This window comes from Carlito syrichta, unplaced genomic scaffold (assembly GCF_000164805.1).
Source record: "Carlito syrichta isolate Samal-C Ts95f unplaced genomic scaffold, Tarsius_syrichta-2.0.1 Scaffold314127, whole genome shotgun sequence".
In the NCBI taxonomy this organism is placed as follows: domain Eukaryota; kingdom Metazoa; phylum Chordata; class Mammalia; order Primates; family Tarsiidae; genus Carlito; species Carlito syrichta.
The window spans coordinates 556302-571276 of NW_007258223.1; the positions used below are offsets into that span (position 1 = coordinate 556302).

The following is a 14975-nucleotide window of genomic DNA, read 5'->3' on the forward strand; positions in this document are numbered from 1 at the left end:
TGCGCTACCACGCCCGGCTGATTTTTTGATTTATTGCAGAGATGAGGTCTCGCTGCCCAGGCGGGTCTCGAACCCGCGGGCTCAGGCAATCCATTCACCTCAGCCTCCCAAAGGCGCGGGATTACAGGCTGAGCGACCGAGCCCGGCTAACCTGACTATTTCAATGATTTTAATTATTCAAACCCCTTGGCCAAAAATACTGAAACTTTATTTTCTTCTGCTCTGTTATTAACTCCTTTAATCCAATTTGTTGCCAGACCTTGTTTTTGTTCAAAATGTTCCTTGTATTATTATTATTATTTTTTTTTGAGTCGGAGTCTCACTCTGTCACCCAGACTGGAGTGCAGTGGCCGCTTCCGGCCACCGCAGCCTCGACCTGCCGGGCTCCGGTGATCCTTCCGCCTCAGCCTTCAGCCTCAGCCTTCAGCCTCAGCCTTCAGAGTACCCGGAATTACAGGCATGCGCTACCACGCCCGGCTGATTTTTGATTTATTGTAGAGATGAGGTCTCGCTGCCCAGGGGGGTCTCGAACCCGCGGGCTCAGGCAATCCACTCACCTCAGCCTCCCAAAGGCGCAGGATTACAGGCTGAGCCACCGAGCCCGGCTCCTTGTATTATTAATTCTCTCTGATACCACCCTAGTCCTCAATGTAATCACTTAATTGCCAAATGATTTGAAAAGATTCTTTATCTCCCAGCACTTTGTTCTTGCCTATTTTCTTTAAAGAATTTTTTTTTCCAGTAGTTAGTAGCTACAAAAAATGTATATATGATTTTATTGTTTGTTCTGGATAATAAGACATCATAAGTATGTCCTGTGCTCCCAAGCATTCTCTTAAAAATGTTTTTGTTTAAAAAGATTATTTAACTTTTTCACAGGACTCACAAAGGCTCCCACATTAATTTCAGAATTTTTCATGGCTATCAATGTTTTTTATAATATAAGTCTATCATACTATCCATTCATTCATTTATCCAAACATTCTTAATTTCTATGTTTGCTAGGTATCTTATTATGTACTATGAATATTAATTAAGTTGAGCACTACAGAGCCTCCACCATTTAGAAATGTATATTCTAATGGCAAAGACAGAAAACAAACATATGATCACAGTTTTATGACAAATGAATACTATGTTATAAGGTTAAAGAAAAGGAATAATTACCAAATCTAATTTGTCTCTATTTCCAACTCTCAGTCTTTCACTTCAGTCAAACGAGTCTTCAATGAAAATTAGTCACACTTTTCAACTATTACTGAAAAATATGTGATGCTTGACTTATTTTTCAATTTAAATACTACCGAGCCTTAAAATCAGCTTGTTCCAGAAAGATTTACTCTAAAATCTTTCTTCATTTCAACCTAAACTAGTGTCTTCTTACACTTAAAACATTTTTAGTATCTAGTTGTATTTGTTTTATGTAAGTTTTATCTCCACAACTAAATTACATTTTTTTTTAAGGCCTGTTTCTATGTTTCATCAGGTTCAGTGTTAGGAACTTAACTTGTGTTTATCTTCTCTAAGAAAACCAACCAATAGACAACACATAGTTTAAAGAAACAAAGTGAAAAATTTCAAAAACATAAGCCTTAGCTAAATCACCTCATTTCAAGAGACTTATTTGTAAAACCTACTCTTATATATTCAGTCACTGTGCGAAAAATTATAATATGCTTTTATTCAGGGAGAGCAAAGCATTTTAGTTTGTATAATTCCTCGTATCATAAAATACCACATTTATCTAATATAGTTATCTAAAAGTGAGGAATTGATGGGATAATTTATACCCAGTTTTTTGATGTCTTGCACTATACAGTGAGTTTTGCATGGCAGGGTTTTTTTTTTTCCAATCATCTGGCCAGGTTAGAATGTCTACATGAATTTCCATTTGTAGAGGCAAGGATCCTAGTTAATTCTGTTTAATTTTTTGATGCATCCTTGTACCCCGGGTTCATCATATAGTACATTTACATGCATGGAGACACTGTGTTCATTTGTTATTAAAGGATCTTTGTTATTTGCAAGATTTCTCCTTCTTTTCTACAGAGATCTGGCTGTTGAAATGGTAGATTCTGTAGGCTGATTAACTAGGTTGTCTCTGAGAAGCCTGTCTGGAAAAATGTCTGTCTTTCATGGGAGAGGGCCTGTGCTAACTTCAGGGAAATATTCAGATTTCTAAATGTCCAAGATTTTCCATTTTTCTTCTTTATTCAATCTCATCCAGCTACAAACTGCAGAATAACATACTAATCAAGATAAATTCTCCCCAAGCTGCAGTGATAGAATGCTTAAAGTTTCCGTTAAAGAAATCCCAAATAAAAAGTATCATAAATATTTTCTACCTATGCAAATTTTATAGTTCCTAAACATTCTCTCAGATAACCATTAAATAAATCCACAACAACAAGGGGGTGGGGGGAGGGGAAGAAAATGGAAGAATAGCACAAGAAGTGGTCAATTTTGAGAATAGCTACATTTATCATTAACGAGAGATCATGTTGGCCATTTTAATGCATTAGTCATTTAACCAACATAAAAGCAGCATGAAGTAAGCATTATCCCCTATTTTATCAATAAAGGAACTGAAACCTAGAGAAGTGAAGAAAAAGAAAAAAAAAATGGTTAAGGTTTCCCAAGTTAACAGAGCAGAGCCAGGAATAAACTTCACTCTCAGGTCTCCAGAGCCCAAGCTCTTAAAGGTAATACAGAACTTCCTTTGATAAGATCATTACTCACATTTAGATAGGAAATCTGTGATTGCTATATCCTAATAAGTTTATAAATAATGGTTTACCTGTGGTCCAGCCAAGACGCCGCTGAGGATCCAGGCCAGGCCAATCATGGACTGTCTGAACTTGCTGTTGTTTTTCACTGCTAGAGGCTTCGTGATAGCTAGGGAGCGGTCCAGGCTGATCACGACCGTCATGAAGGCTGGGGCATACATGGAGAAAAGCTTCAGATAACTCAGGACTTTGCAGAGGAACTCTCCAGCATACCATTGGACTGTGATGTTCCACATTCCATCCAGTGGCATAACAATCAGAGTCTCCAGCAGGTTGGCTAAGGTCAGGTGTTTCAAAAGCACCTTCATTCTCGAGAGCTTTTTTCCTTTCTCCTTCTTCTGCGTCCATTTCTGAAGTTTCAGTAAGAAGGAAGCATTAAAGATTGTGGAGAGCAAAAAAAGGAAGAAAGTCACCACCACTCGGATCTTTCCAGAAAAGGTCAGAGTGGGGAGGTTGCCCTGCATCAGCGGGATGCTGCTGTTGATGGCTGGGCAGTGATTTGGGTTCTGTTGGGGAGAGGCCTTGTTTGCCATATTTCCCCGATGAGAGAGCTTCAAGACTTGTTTCTAGCACTTCTGATGTTTTATTGTCATCGAACCCAACGTCCCGTTTTATTTCCGTCTTCTTTAGAGGAAAACGTCACAGGTTTAGATGTATGTCAAGTTTTGACCCTGAGATGTTTAATGAGAAAGATCAAGGTGAGCTTGTTTTGTGTATTTGTAATCCAGCGGAGTGCGAAAACAGAGTAAGCCACACGCCTTCTGGGGGCCACGTGTAACTGGACCACCTCAGCAGATGGCCTGGTTTTTACAACATTCTCGCAAAGCCTACTTTTGAATTTAAAAGTAGCTCATGATATTGCTAAAATAACTGTAATGAAGAGATTTTCTAAAAACCATTTAGTGTTTGTGTTCTGTTCAACAGACAGATGTAGAATGAAATGATGAAAAATACTAAAAATAACTTGATTTCATTAAAGTCTGTTTTTAAAGAAATCAATACACTCCTCAAAAAGAAAAATTTATTTTCTTTTTCAAAAACATTATTAAGCAGTCAAACACTAGACAAGTATGTTAATATAAAACTATCCTACAACAAATTAATACCTTAACAATTAGAATCAATTTGATCTAATACAGATTGGGCTGCGTTCAAATTTATCAGTCTTAATGGTCGGATTATCCATGCTTAAATTAGAGTAAAAATTATACCTTTCTTATTATTGTCTTGATTTTATAATTGTGTCATATTGTACTTGCTATTATTACACATCATTGCATAGAGGAACTAGATATTAGAGATAATACTATATAAATGCCATAACTGCATTCAGATATGTTTACATATAGTATGTGTATATAATACAGAGTATATACATATATGAATATTTATGTCTTTTATATGTTATCTAGTCATTTCAACATTGGGACCACTTAGAAACTTTTTCTGTGTTGTTGCTTTAACTTTTGATGCAACTTGGTTTGTCTTATGTCAACTAGTTTGCTTCTATGGAAGCCAAAGTAGGAACAATGTAAAAGAATAAAAGTAACTTGGCAAGACCTCATCTCTACAATAAATAAAAAATTAACCGGGCGTGGTAGCGCGCACCTGTAGTTCCAGCTACTTGGAAGGCTGAGGCGGAAGGATCACTGGAGCCCAGCAGGTCGAGGAGCGGCCACTGCACTCCAGTCTGGGTGACAGAGTGAGACTCTAACTCAAAAAAAAAAAAGTGACTATTTTGACTTAGATGGTCCCTTCTCATTGGCTCATTTACTGTATTAGTCTATTCTGTCTTGTATTTATTTATTTAACAAATAGTTACTAAATATCTACTATGTATACGCTCATACCCTTTGCTTAGTGATAAGAAATGAACACATCATTCAGCCCCTTAAGGAGCTTATTTGTATTGCATATATCTTACCTGTCTCCTCATCTTCTCTCTGTACTACCTGTTTCCTGGATCTTGAGCAACTTAGGCAACTTACTTACCTGGACTCACATATGGCTTTCACCATGTGGCCTGAATTACTGGCTTCTCTCGCTACTTCCAGACTTGGACTATTTATGATGGGGGTTCCCCCCGAAAATGGAATTTATTTATAAAAAAGTGTATACTTATTTTTACATGTTTAAACTTCAGTCACCTTTGAAATATTCTGTTTGATGCCATACACCTATGAAGACACTTTTTCAACTGCTCAAAACAGTTTTTTAACTCATCAGTTTTGATGTCTTTTAGTGTTTTTACCGTTTTTTATTCCACCTCTTCCACATCAGCAAAACGTTTCCCTTTGAAGACCTTTTTCATCTGGGGAAACTACAACAACAAAAAAGTTGCTTGGGGTGAGATGGAGTGAATAGGGAGGGTGGAGCACAGGGTCATACCATGTTTGGCCAATACCTGCTGAACGCTCAGTGCTGTGTGAGCAGGTGCACATGTAAATCATCCATCATAAAATGATCAAACATGTTGAAAGTCTCAAAAAAAAAAATTAACTGAAGCCAAATGCAGCCTCTCACAACAATGCTAGCTGATACACTGATGCTGATGGGCTCCTGTAACACTTACTAGTGGGGGAAGTCTGTACTGCAAGGGGCTTATCTCCCCCCCCCAAAAAATGATAATTCCGTTTTTGGGGGATTCCCCCTCATATATTCTGTCTACATAGAATATAAAAATGAAATTTTTTATACCTGAGATTTGTGACTACAAAATTTGTGTCTACTACATTAGCTTTAATAGGGTCTTTATAACAAAGTCATTCTGATTATGATAGCTTATTTTTCTGAAGAACTCCAGAGGCTTTGCATATACATCCTGTCAGTTAATCTGATCAGGGTCATATGCTTGAAACAAACAAAACAAGATAACCACTGAACAGATATACAGATCTGAAAAACTATCATAACTGGGCCAGCAACCAAAAGAACAAAGAAAAAAGCATTAATGGTAAGGACTTATTATATATAAGTATATTTTACTTTTTGTCTTTTACATCTAGGACAAGAAAAAAAATGCACATGAAAGCAATATTATTAGCTCCTTTACTTCCCTTCCCTTGTCTTTCCCTCTCCTCTTCCTTTTTTTGTTCTTCCCTCCCTCCCTCATTTGCTAATGATGGACTGATTTATTTTGGAAGAAGTTACCATCAAGCTGAATTTTGAAGGGAATATAGGAGATATGCAAACATGTGTTTGAGAATGGGGTGGGTGAACAGGAAGCGCACCCTCAGCAGCTGGAGAAGCATGTTCAACTACAGTGTTAGACAGTTCAATGTGGCTGGAAGAGAGTGTATGAGAGCAGAAGTCACAGAAGATGAGGCAGCCTTCAGGACAGGAGAATCTGTATTCCATGCGAAGGAGTTTACGTGTAAATACTGCCTTGAAAGATGGAATAACATGGAGTGTGTTTGGTCAGATTTATGCTTTAGAAAGTTCATTGTGTAACATATAGAAAATGCATTAAAGAGATTTAGGGAATAGTCAACAATCACACTTCAAGGCAGTTAATCTATTTAGAATTTGCTACCAATACAACATGGAAAATATAAAGACCTAAAGCACATGACCATGAAAGTGAGTAGCTGAAGTGGAAGGTGAATGAACTTTGATGTATTTGAGGAGCTTAAAGAACACAATCTAAGTCATTGGGTGGGTCAACTATACAGATTTTGAGGGTGCTTACTGATTCTGTCAATAATATTTCTATTAATAACATTTAATATTTATTGGGTACTTGATATGTGTCAGGCACTGGTCTAAGCAGGTTACATGCATTAACACATTTAATCCTTACATTTTAACATTTTTTTAAGCAGAAAAAGAGATTTCCAAGCTTTGATTTTATTCTACTTATATCATAGTAAGGTATAGCAAGATGGTAGAAGTGTCTTATAGCACCACTAAAGTTAGTTAGGAATAATTAGTATAATGGAACAAATATTTAAATATGTAGTATTTTTTTTCTGGGAATATGGTAAAGGAATATTTAACAATTATTTTTTTTTAGTTGGACTCTTGCTCTGACACCCAGGCACATTCACGATGCAGTGGCACATTCATGGCCACCCCAGCGTCGACATGCTAGGCTCCAGCGAACCTGCCTCAGTCTTCCAAGTAGCTGGAACTACAGGCATGTGCTACCACGCCCAGCTAATTTTTGATTTATTGTAGAGATGAGGTCTCGTCAAGATGCCCGGGCTGGTCTTGAACCCACAGGCTTAGGCAGTCCACTAGCCTTGGCCTCCCAAACTGCTAGGATTACAGGCTGAACCACCGAGCCTGGCCTAAAATTTTTATTTTATAATGTATGCTACTTTTAGAGAGAGCATAGGTAATTTCTCTGTATTTGTAAGACTGAACTATTTCCTAATTCCTACTTAGTACAATGATAGGGATAATGTACTTAAACATATACAGAACCTTCCAAAGGGTGAGCATATACTGCCTTAAATAATTCTTATTTTAATATTTTCCCCATTTTTCTAAAATACATTCCTTTAACAAGAGGAAGTAATATAAAATAAATGATTGTCACCATTCTTCAAGTATGTCAAACTGTTGTAAAGATTTTATTTAACAAATATCAATATGAAAATTATTATGTGCCAGAAACTATTCTAAGTGTTTTTTAGATATTTAGTCATTGAATCCTTATAACTACCTTCTGAGGTAAATACTATTATATCTATTCTATAAATGGGGAAACTGGGGCATAGATATGTTATCTGACTTACCCCAAATCACACATCTAGTAATTGGCAGAGTCAGGGTTTGAATTCAGGTAAGTTGGCCCTATAGATAGTGCTCTGAACTCTGTGCTTTGCCACTTTACACAAAAACCCACTCATCAACCTGATTTTCTTTCCCCATAAAACATAAACTTCATTTCAGCATTAATGGCAACTTATTTTTATGCTTCCTTTTATCTGAAATCTTAAAAATTGTTTTACTGGAATGTGTAATTTTGGAAATTTGTTAGTATTATTTTTCAAAAATAGAAATGATAATAGGAAGTAGAAGAATAAAACCTCTTTTCCCTCTGCTTATTTCTCCTAGTCTATGATGCAGATATAATATATGCAAAGCCTTTGTTATAAAAAGCAGTTTTATAGATGGGGTCTATATCTGTAAAATAGTATTACTTGTATAAAATTTTTCTTTACTTGACCATCACAGCATCCATAGGAACAGAGACAAATCTTTTAAAGCAAAAGTCTTTGAATAGTAAAACTTGATTAACTGGAATTCTATTAACCAGGGTTAGGGTTAGTTACCTGGAAATGTTTTTGCATTGCACTCCCATAAGAAGACAAAGAAAAAGGAAAAAGCAAAAAAGGGGTTTTGTCAAACACAAGAATATGTCCTAAATCAGTATAGTCTTATAAAGGCTTAAACCACCTGCATCTAACTTAACCATGCAATGCAAGGAAACTTCATGTTTGAAATTATGAACTTTGCTTTTAATCTTATTTTAGTCAGGATCTTACTCCATTGCCCATGCTGGAGGGCAGTGGCACAATCATGGCTCACCACAGTCTCCACCTCCTGGTCTCAGACCATCTTTTGCCTCAGCCTACAGAGTAGCTGGGATTACAGACATGTACCACCACATCTAGCCTATTTTTTATTTTATTTTTGTAGAGACAAGGTCTCACTATGTTACCCAGGCTGTTCTCAAACTCCTGGGCTCAAGTAATCCTCCTGCCTTGGCCCCCAAAGTGCTGGGATTATAGGCTGGGCCCTAGAATGAAGAACTTTAAGCTAGATATTTTCGAATGGTAAAGATTCAATTGGGTTTACTGTGCTGAATTTATTGCATTAGAAAAATACATTCATATATTTTAGGAAAAATACAGGAAAACTGTTTTCTTTAACATTTTAATTAACTTGAAAATTAAATCAACCAGTGTATTAAGTTGAATTTCTTAGATGAGAGCTGGAGACAGGGATTTTGTGCAAGTGACTTGAGGGAGGGCTTTAAGGTAAGACTTTTAAGAGAGTGAGAAAAGTAAGACAGGGCAGAGGAAGAACCGAGGCAAGTGTGGGTTCAACTGAGGTCTAGCCTTAGGTCCAGCCCATTCCACACAGAGCACTGGGGTGTAAATGGAACCAAAGAGTTGACTTACCAATTAGGAAGGAGGCTGAACTTTTTTATTCCTATATCAGTTACCCACTGACTGAGGCCTACTGTTAGGTGGGGAGAGGTCTAACTTCTCTGGTATATGTGGGTGTTGGTTCTCGTAATCTGATGGCATTTCTCAGAAGAGGATAACTGTGAGCCCTTGGCGGCCAACACTCAACAACTGATGGAGGAGTGTTGATGTCTGGTAGAGAGACTTGGGTGGGATGCTGCTAGGGTCCATTATAACGCATTCAAAGAATATTCTAGAAAATCAATTTTGTAAGGCAACAGCATTTCTTGTAATGGAATTTAAACTATATATTCATAATCAATATAGTGTAGAAGCAAGTACACTATACTGTGAATCAAGAGATTCCAGTTCTCTTCTGTGATCCTTAAGCCTCCTGGGTCTCCTAGCTATTATCTGTAAATTCCTGAAAAATCTTTAGGTTATTTTTCAGCTTTAGCCATTCTCTCTTATTCTCTGTTATTATGCATGATCATCCACTCATTAAAATGGTCTATTTTTATTTGTTGGATATGTCTTATTGGAGCCATAGAATTATAATTTCCAAATTTTATTTATTCATTTGTTCAACAAATATTTATTATATGCCAGACAGAGTTTTAAGCAATAGAATAAGACAGAATGCTCATAATCTTATTAAGTTTACATTTTTTTAGAAGTAACACCTTTTAAATCCCAAAATTGGTTTACATTTTTTATAAACACATTTTAAAATAAATGTTATTTGAAGTACTTATATGGAAAGACAAGACATTTTCATCTTACAAAAATAATTACTTTGAATTTGTACTAAAACCTTTATACTGTTAAGAGTTAAAAGGGAATGTAATGACAATATTCATTTTTTCTGGCATTTGAAAATGTATGTAGCATTTTTCTTTTTATTAAGTGAGAGGTTTCTTGAAAATGTAGGAAGATTAAACTCTCTAGAAAGGTCTTTATTTTTGTCTTGCATTGTTTACTTGGTGAAAGGTTTTATGGTGAAAATTATTGAGGAAAAGTCATTTTTTCCCCACTTAAACTATGAAATCTTCTGAGAGAACGTAAACAAGTTATGCCAAAAAAATTCTGAGCAATCATAGAAAATGCATTTTGTGGTGGTATAAACAAAGGCAGTCTGTCAACAAAAGCCCTCAAAAGCAGCAGTCAGTAAAAAAGAGAAATCAGAGGTCAACATGAAAATGTCAGCAATAGTAGGAAATTGTAATAAAACTGGCCTTACCAGATATTGAATTACCTGACAAGGAAGTCAATAAACCACAGCTGAGTACAATCCCAGAGACACTGAAAGAGATACCAGAGAACTCACCTGTTAGCAGTCACAAACCCATGGGATTTAAAAAGGTGAAAGAAGGTCTGGAGCAGTGACTCAAGACTGTAATTCTAGCATTTTGGGAGGCCGAGGTGAAGGAATTGCCCAAGACCATGGGTTCGAGAATAGCCAGGGCAACTTGGTGAGACCTCATCTCTATAATAAAATTTAAAAATTAGCTGAGTGTGCTAGCATGTGCCTGTAGTTCTGGCTACTTGGAAGGCTGAGGCAAAAGGATGACCTGAGCCCACCAGGCAGATGCTGGGGTGGTGGTGAGTGTGCCACCGCACTCCAGCCTGGGCACCGGAGTGAGACTCCAACTCAAAAAAAAAAAAAAAAAAAGTGAAAGAAGAAACCAAATGAGAAGTGAATCTTAAAGTTTATTAAAATTGTACTAGCATACTAGTCAGGAGGGTCTGATAGACAAATGTAGCACTTGTAGTGACATCTGTATTTTATCTAACTCACTTATTTAATAAACTTGACAATTATTTATATTCAGTGTATTGAGTTTTCACTATTATTTCAAAGTTCTTTTTTATTTTAAAATATGTAATAGACAAATAAGGATTGTTTATATTCAAAGTGTAAAATGGGACCATTTGATATACGTATATATTGTGTCATGATTATTACAGTCAAATTAATGAGCATATCCATGACAACCTGTGCTGTACATTAGATCCCTGGGACATGCACATCTTCTAACTGAAAATTTGTACCCTTTGATCAATATTCCCCTATTTCCTTCAACCTGGGTCCTGGCAACTACTGTTGTATTCTTTGTTTTGTTTAGTTTGACTTTTTAATTTTTATTTTATTCTGTTTTTGAGTCTGGAACTCACTCTGTCACCCAAATTGGAGTGCAGTGGCATGATCATGGCTCAGTAAAGTCTTGTACTCTTGGGCTCAAGCAACCTCCCTTCTCAGCCTCCTGAGTAGCTGGAACTATAGGCGCATGCCACAATGCCCAGATAATTTATTTTTATTATATATATATACACATATATATACACGCATATATATGGATTTTACACCCATATATATGTATGTGTGTATATATATTTATGTAATTTTTATTTAATGTCATGAGGTCTCCCTATGATGCTCAGGCTGGTCTTGAACCTCAGGGTTCAAGCAATCCTCCTGCCTTGGCCTCCCAAAGTACTGGGACTGCAGGCATAAACCACTATGCATGGCCAAGGCTGACTTTTTTTAAAGATCATGTAGTATTTGTCCTTCTGTGTCTGTCACAAATGGCAGGGTTTCTTTCCATTTTATGACTGAATATTATATATATGTATATATATATGTGTGGTGTGTGTGTGTGTGTGTGTGTGTATATATATATATATATATATATACACATATATGCTATTGTGAATAATGATACAAAGAACATGAGGGTACTGATATCTGATTAAAATATTAGTTTTATCTTCTTTGAATATATGCCCAGAAGAAGGATGCTAGATCATATAGTAGTTCTGGGTTTAATTTTCCATAATGGCTGTACCAATTTACATTCCTACCAACAATATACAAGGGTATCCTTTTTCCCACATTTATATTTATTTATATTTAACAGCAACGAGGTCTCACCATGTTGCCCAGGCTGGGATCAAGCAATCCTCTTGCCTTGGCCTCCCAAGTCCTGAGGTCACAGGTATGAGCCACCTCACCTGGCCATTGCTTGTTATCTTGTCTTTTTGATGATAGCCATCCCAACAGTTGTAAGGTGTAAGTTCCTGCATCATTTTATCCATAATGGTTATGACAAACTTACATTTTAGAATACTATGGTAAATAGATCTTTAGTTATAACCATATCACAAAACTTAGTATAGTTGTTAAAAGTATGAGCTCTGGAATCCAATCATCTGATTTTTTTTTTTTTTTTTTTTTGAGTTGGAGTTTTACTCCATCACCCAGGCTAGAGTGCAGTGGCATGCTCACGGCCACCCCAGTGTTGGCCTGCTGGGCTCAGCCGATCCTTCCACCTCAGCCTTCCAAGTAGTTGGAACTACAGGTGTGTGCTACCATGCCTGGCTAATTTTTTAATTTATTGTATAGATGAGGTCTCACCAAGTTGCCTGGGCTGTTCTTGAACCCGTGGTCTCAGACAATTCCCTCACCTTGGCCTCCCAAAGGGCTGGGATTACAGGCTTGAGCCACCACGGCCCGCCCATTCATCTGATTTTGATCCCCATCTCAGTTAATTATACATTCTCTGATTTTCAGCAGTTTACTTGACTTCTCTACGCCTCAGTTTCCTTATAATATTGAGATAATAAGGAAATCATCCTCATATGGTTGTTGGGAAGGTTCAATGTAATAATACACATAAAGTGTACCTGATACGTAGCAACGAATCAATAAATTAATGTAATTTTGAGGGAGTTTATGAAAAAATATTACATCAAAATGAAGGCAATTAGTGGTATTTGTAGGATTGTCAGTGATGATAAAAAGAAGGATAGACTACTATACATTGGTGGACTACTATTAGGGAAAGAACACTGTTAAAATAATATTTTAGATAAATGCCAACTGACTTACTTATTTGGTGTATCAGTGCATTTATAGATATCTGTGCCCTCAGCTACAATGTTTCTGTATGAGCAAAAAGAGATTGAAGTGGAAGCAAAATTTCCATATTATTTATTCTGGTTGATAATTTGTATGACTGAGAAATTTTAAGAGGTTGAAGAAATGCAATATGGTGTTATTTGCATAGTCTTTTCAAGCCACATATTGAAACATAGCCCATATATCTCAGGATTATTTTACTATTAAGAGTGTGTATGTTAGCCAGGTGTGGTAGCGCACACCTGTAGTTCCAGTGACTTGGAAGACTGAGGCGGAAGGATCGCCGGAGCCCAGCAGGTCAAGGCTGCGGTGGCCGGGAGCGGCCACTGCACTCCAGTCTGAGTGTCAGAGTGAGACTCCAACTCAAAAAAAAAAGAGTGTGTATGTGAGAACCCATCTTCTGGTCTCACTTTTAAGCCTCAATAAGCATTGTGATCTATTCAGTGTACCCCAGGGGATTTTCCTGTTGCTTTGTGCCACTCAAGGTGAGAAAGCCATAAAGAAGTAAGGGATTAGTGTTTGCACAAGGACCAGCAAGAAAACAGGTAGATACATATTCCTGGGTAATTTTTGAAGGCAGTATTATTGTGACTCACTAGACCACAACCTGCCAAAATGTTGATCCCATGGAATCCATGTGTTTATCAGCAGTGGATTATGTGTATACTCAAAAGGGAGTTTATTGCAAATACCTATTCTATGATTCCCCAAGGAATCTGGATCTGCAAATTAGCAGAAAATACTTCCTTAATAAACTATAATCTGTATCTACTCATATAATTACCTTTGATCTGGAAAGGGACAAAAGGGAGAATTATATGTCTTAGTTCAGTAGCCTCACTAAACCCTTGTCAAATTCAAATTAAAAAGTTTTCATGGTTCTAAAATAGTATATGTTTAAACTTGCAATGTTAAATGTGCACAAGGAGAGGAGATAACTAAGCTAAATGTGGTTTGGGAATTATAAACATATAACTAGCATATAACCTTTGAGCTTTAATCTACAGAGGACTTCTGCCCTAGAGACCAGTTTTGGACACGATCAATTCTCGATGTGTGTCATTCGAGTGTGAAAACCAGGCTTCTTGGGAAGAGCCCATTCATCTCTCCAGATGCCCTCAGAATCCGCACCAATCAGGGATCCACACAAGTCACCCTAGAGAGTAAAAGGATATATACAATTACTATAGCTTACAGATGAATCTTGCATATTTCTCTCTTTTGTAGTAAAGACAGGAAAGGACAGAAGGAATTCCAAAACTGAAATGATTCTTGTCTAAAATATTTTTCTGTTCCATGATCATTTACTTAAATCAAAGATATCAGTATATGTCTTTGGATATAACTATACAATAATGGAAGATGTATAAACAATTTCAACTCAATTATTATCCAAAGGAGGTATTGAAGATATTATTACTTATGCAACCATTAGTATGCTAAGGAACTCTGATGATCTTCCCAAACTCCCCTATTTATAGGCAGATGCTGGGAAAAAGGAAGGTTTGTATTTACCCATCATCCACTATTGCTCTTCCATTCTTATGTAAGCATTGCTTCCATTTCCATAATTGTGTAGTTTCGCTATACACCCCGATTTATGTATGTATGTATGTATGTATGTATGTATGTATGTATGTTGGGATCTCACTCTGTTGCCCAGGCTGGAGTGCACTGGCACAATCATGACGATCACGGCTCACGGTAGCCTTGACCTCCTGGGCTCAGGTGGTCCTTCGACCTCAGCATCCTGAAAAGTTAGGACATAGGTGCACACCACCATGTCCAGTTAATTCTTTGATTTTTTGTAGAGAGGAAGTTTTGCTGTGTTGCCCAGGTTGGTCTCAAACTTCTGGGCTCAAGCAATTTACCTGCCTGAGCCTCCCAAAATTCTGGGATTATAGGCATGAGCCACTGTGCCTAGCCCACCCCTACGTTTAGAGCCTTCGTCTACTGACCTTTAGACTATTTCTTCAGAATGATGGAACACCTTGGCATCTGGGCTTTCCTTGTTCTGTTCTTTCCATCAACCTGAATAATTTCAACATCTATTGGATAATGCATATAATACATTATCCCGCAGTGTCTTGGCTTCCTTGTCTCTCATCATTTTATTCAGCTGTTCTGTGGCAC

The 14975-nt window shown here is 37.1% G+C and overlaps 1 protein-coding gene across 2 annotated transcripts in view; it reads right to left on the reverse strand.

The window, feature by feature from the left end:
• Positions 1-3348, reverse strand: part of GNRHR (gonadotropin releasing hormone receptor) — a 16905-nt gene extending 13557 nt beyond the window's left edge. The window contains exon 1 of one of the 2 annotated variants that reach the window (XM_008071148.1): positions 2798-3348. In XM_008071148.1, coding sequence (XP_008069339.1) covers positions 2798-3319 — 522 coding nt within the window. In that variant the 5' untranslated portion in view covers positions 3320-3348. The remainder of the gene's footprint in view (positions 1-2797) is intronic. The other variant, XM_008071149.1, reaches the window with a different exon arrangement.
• Between the last annotated feature and the right edge of the window lie 11627 nt (positions 3349-14975).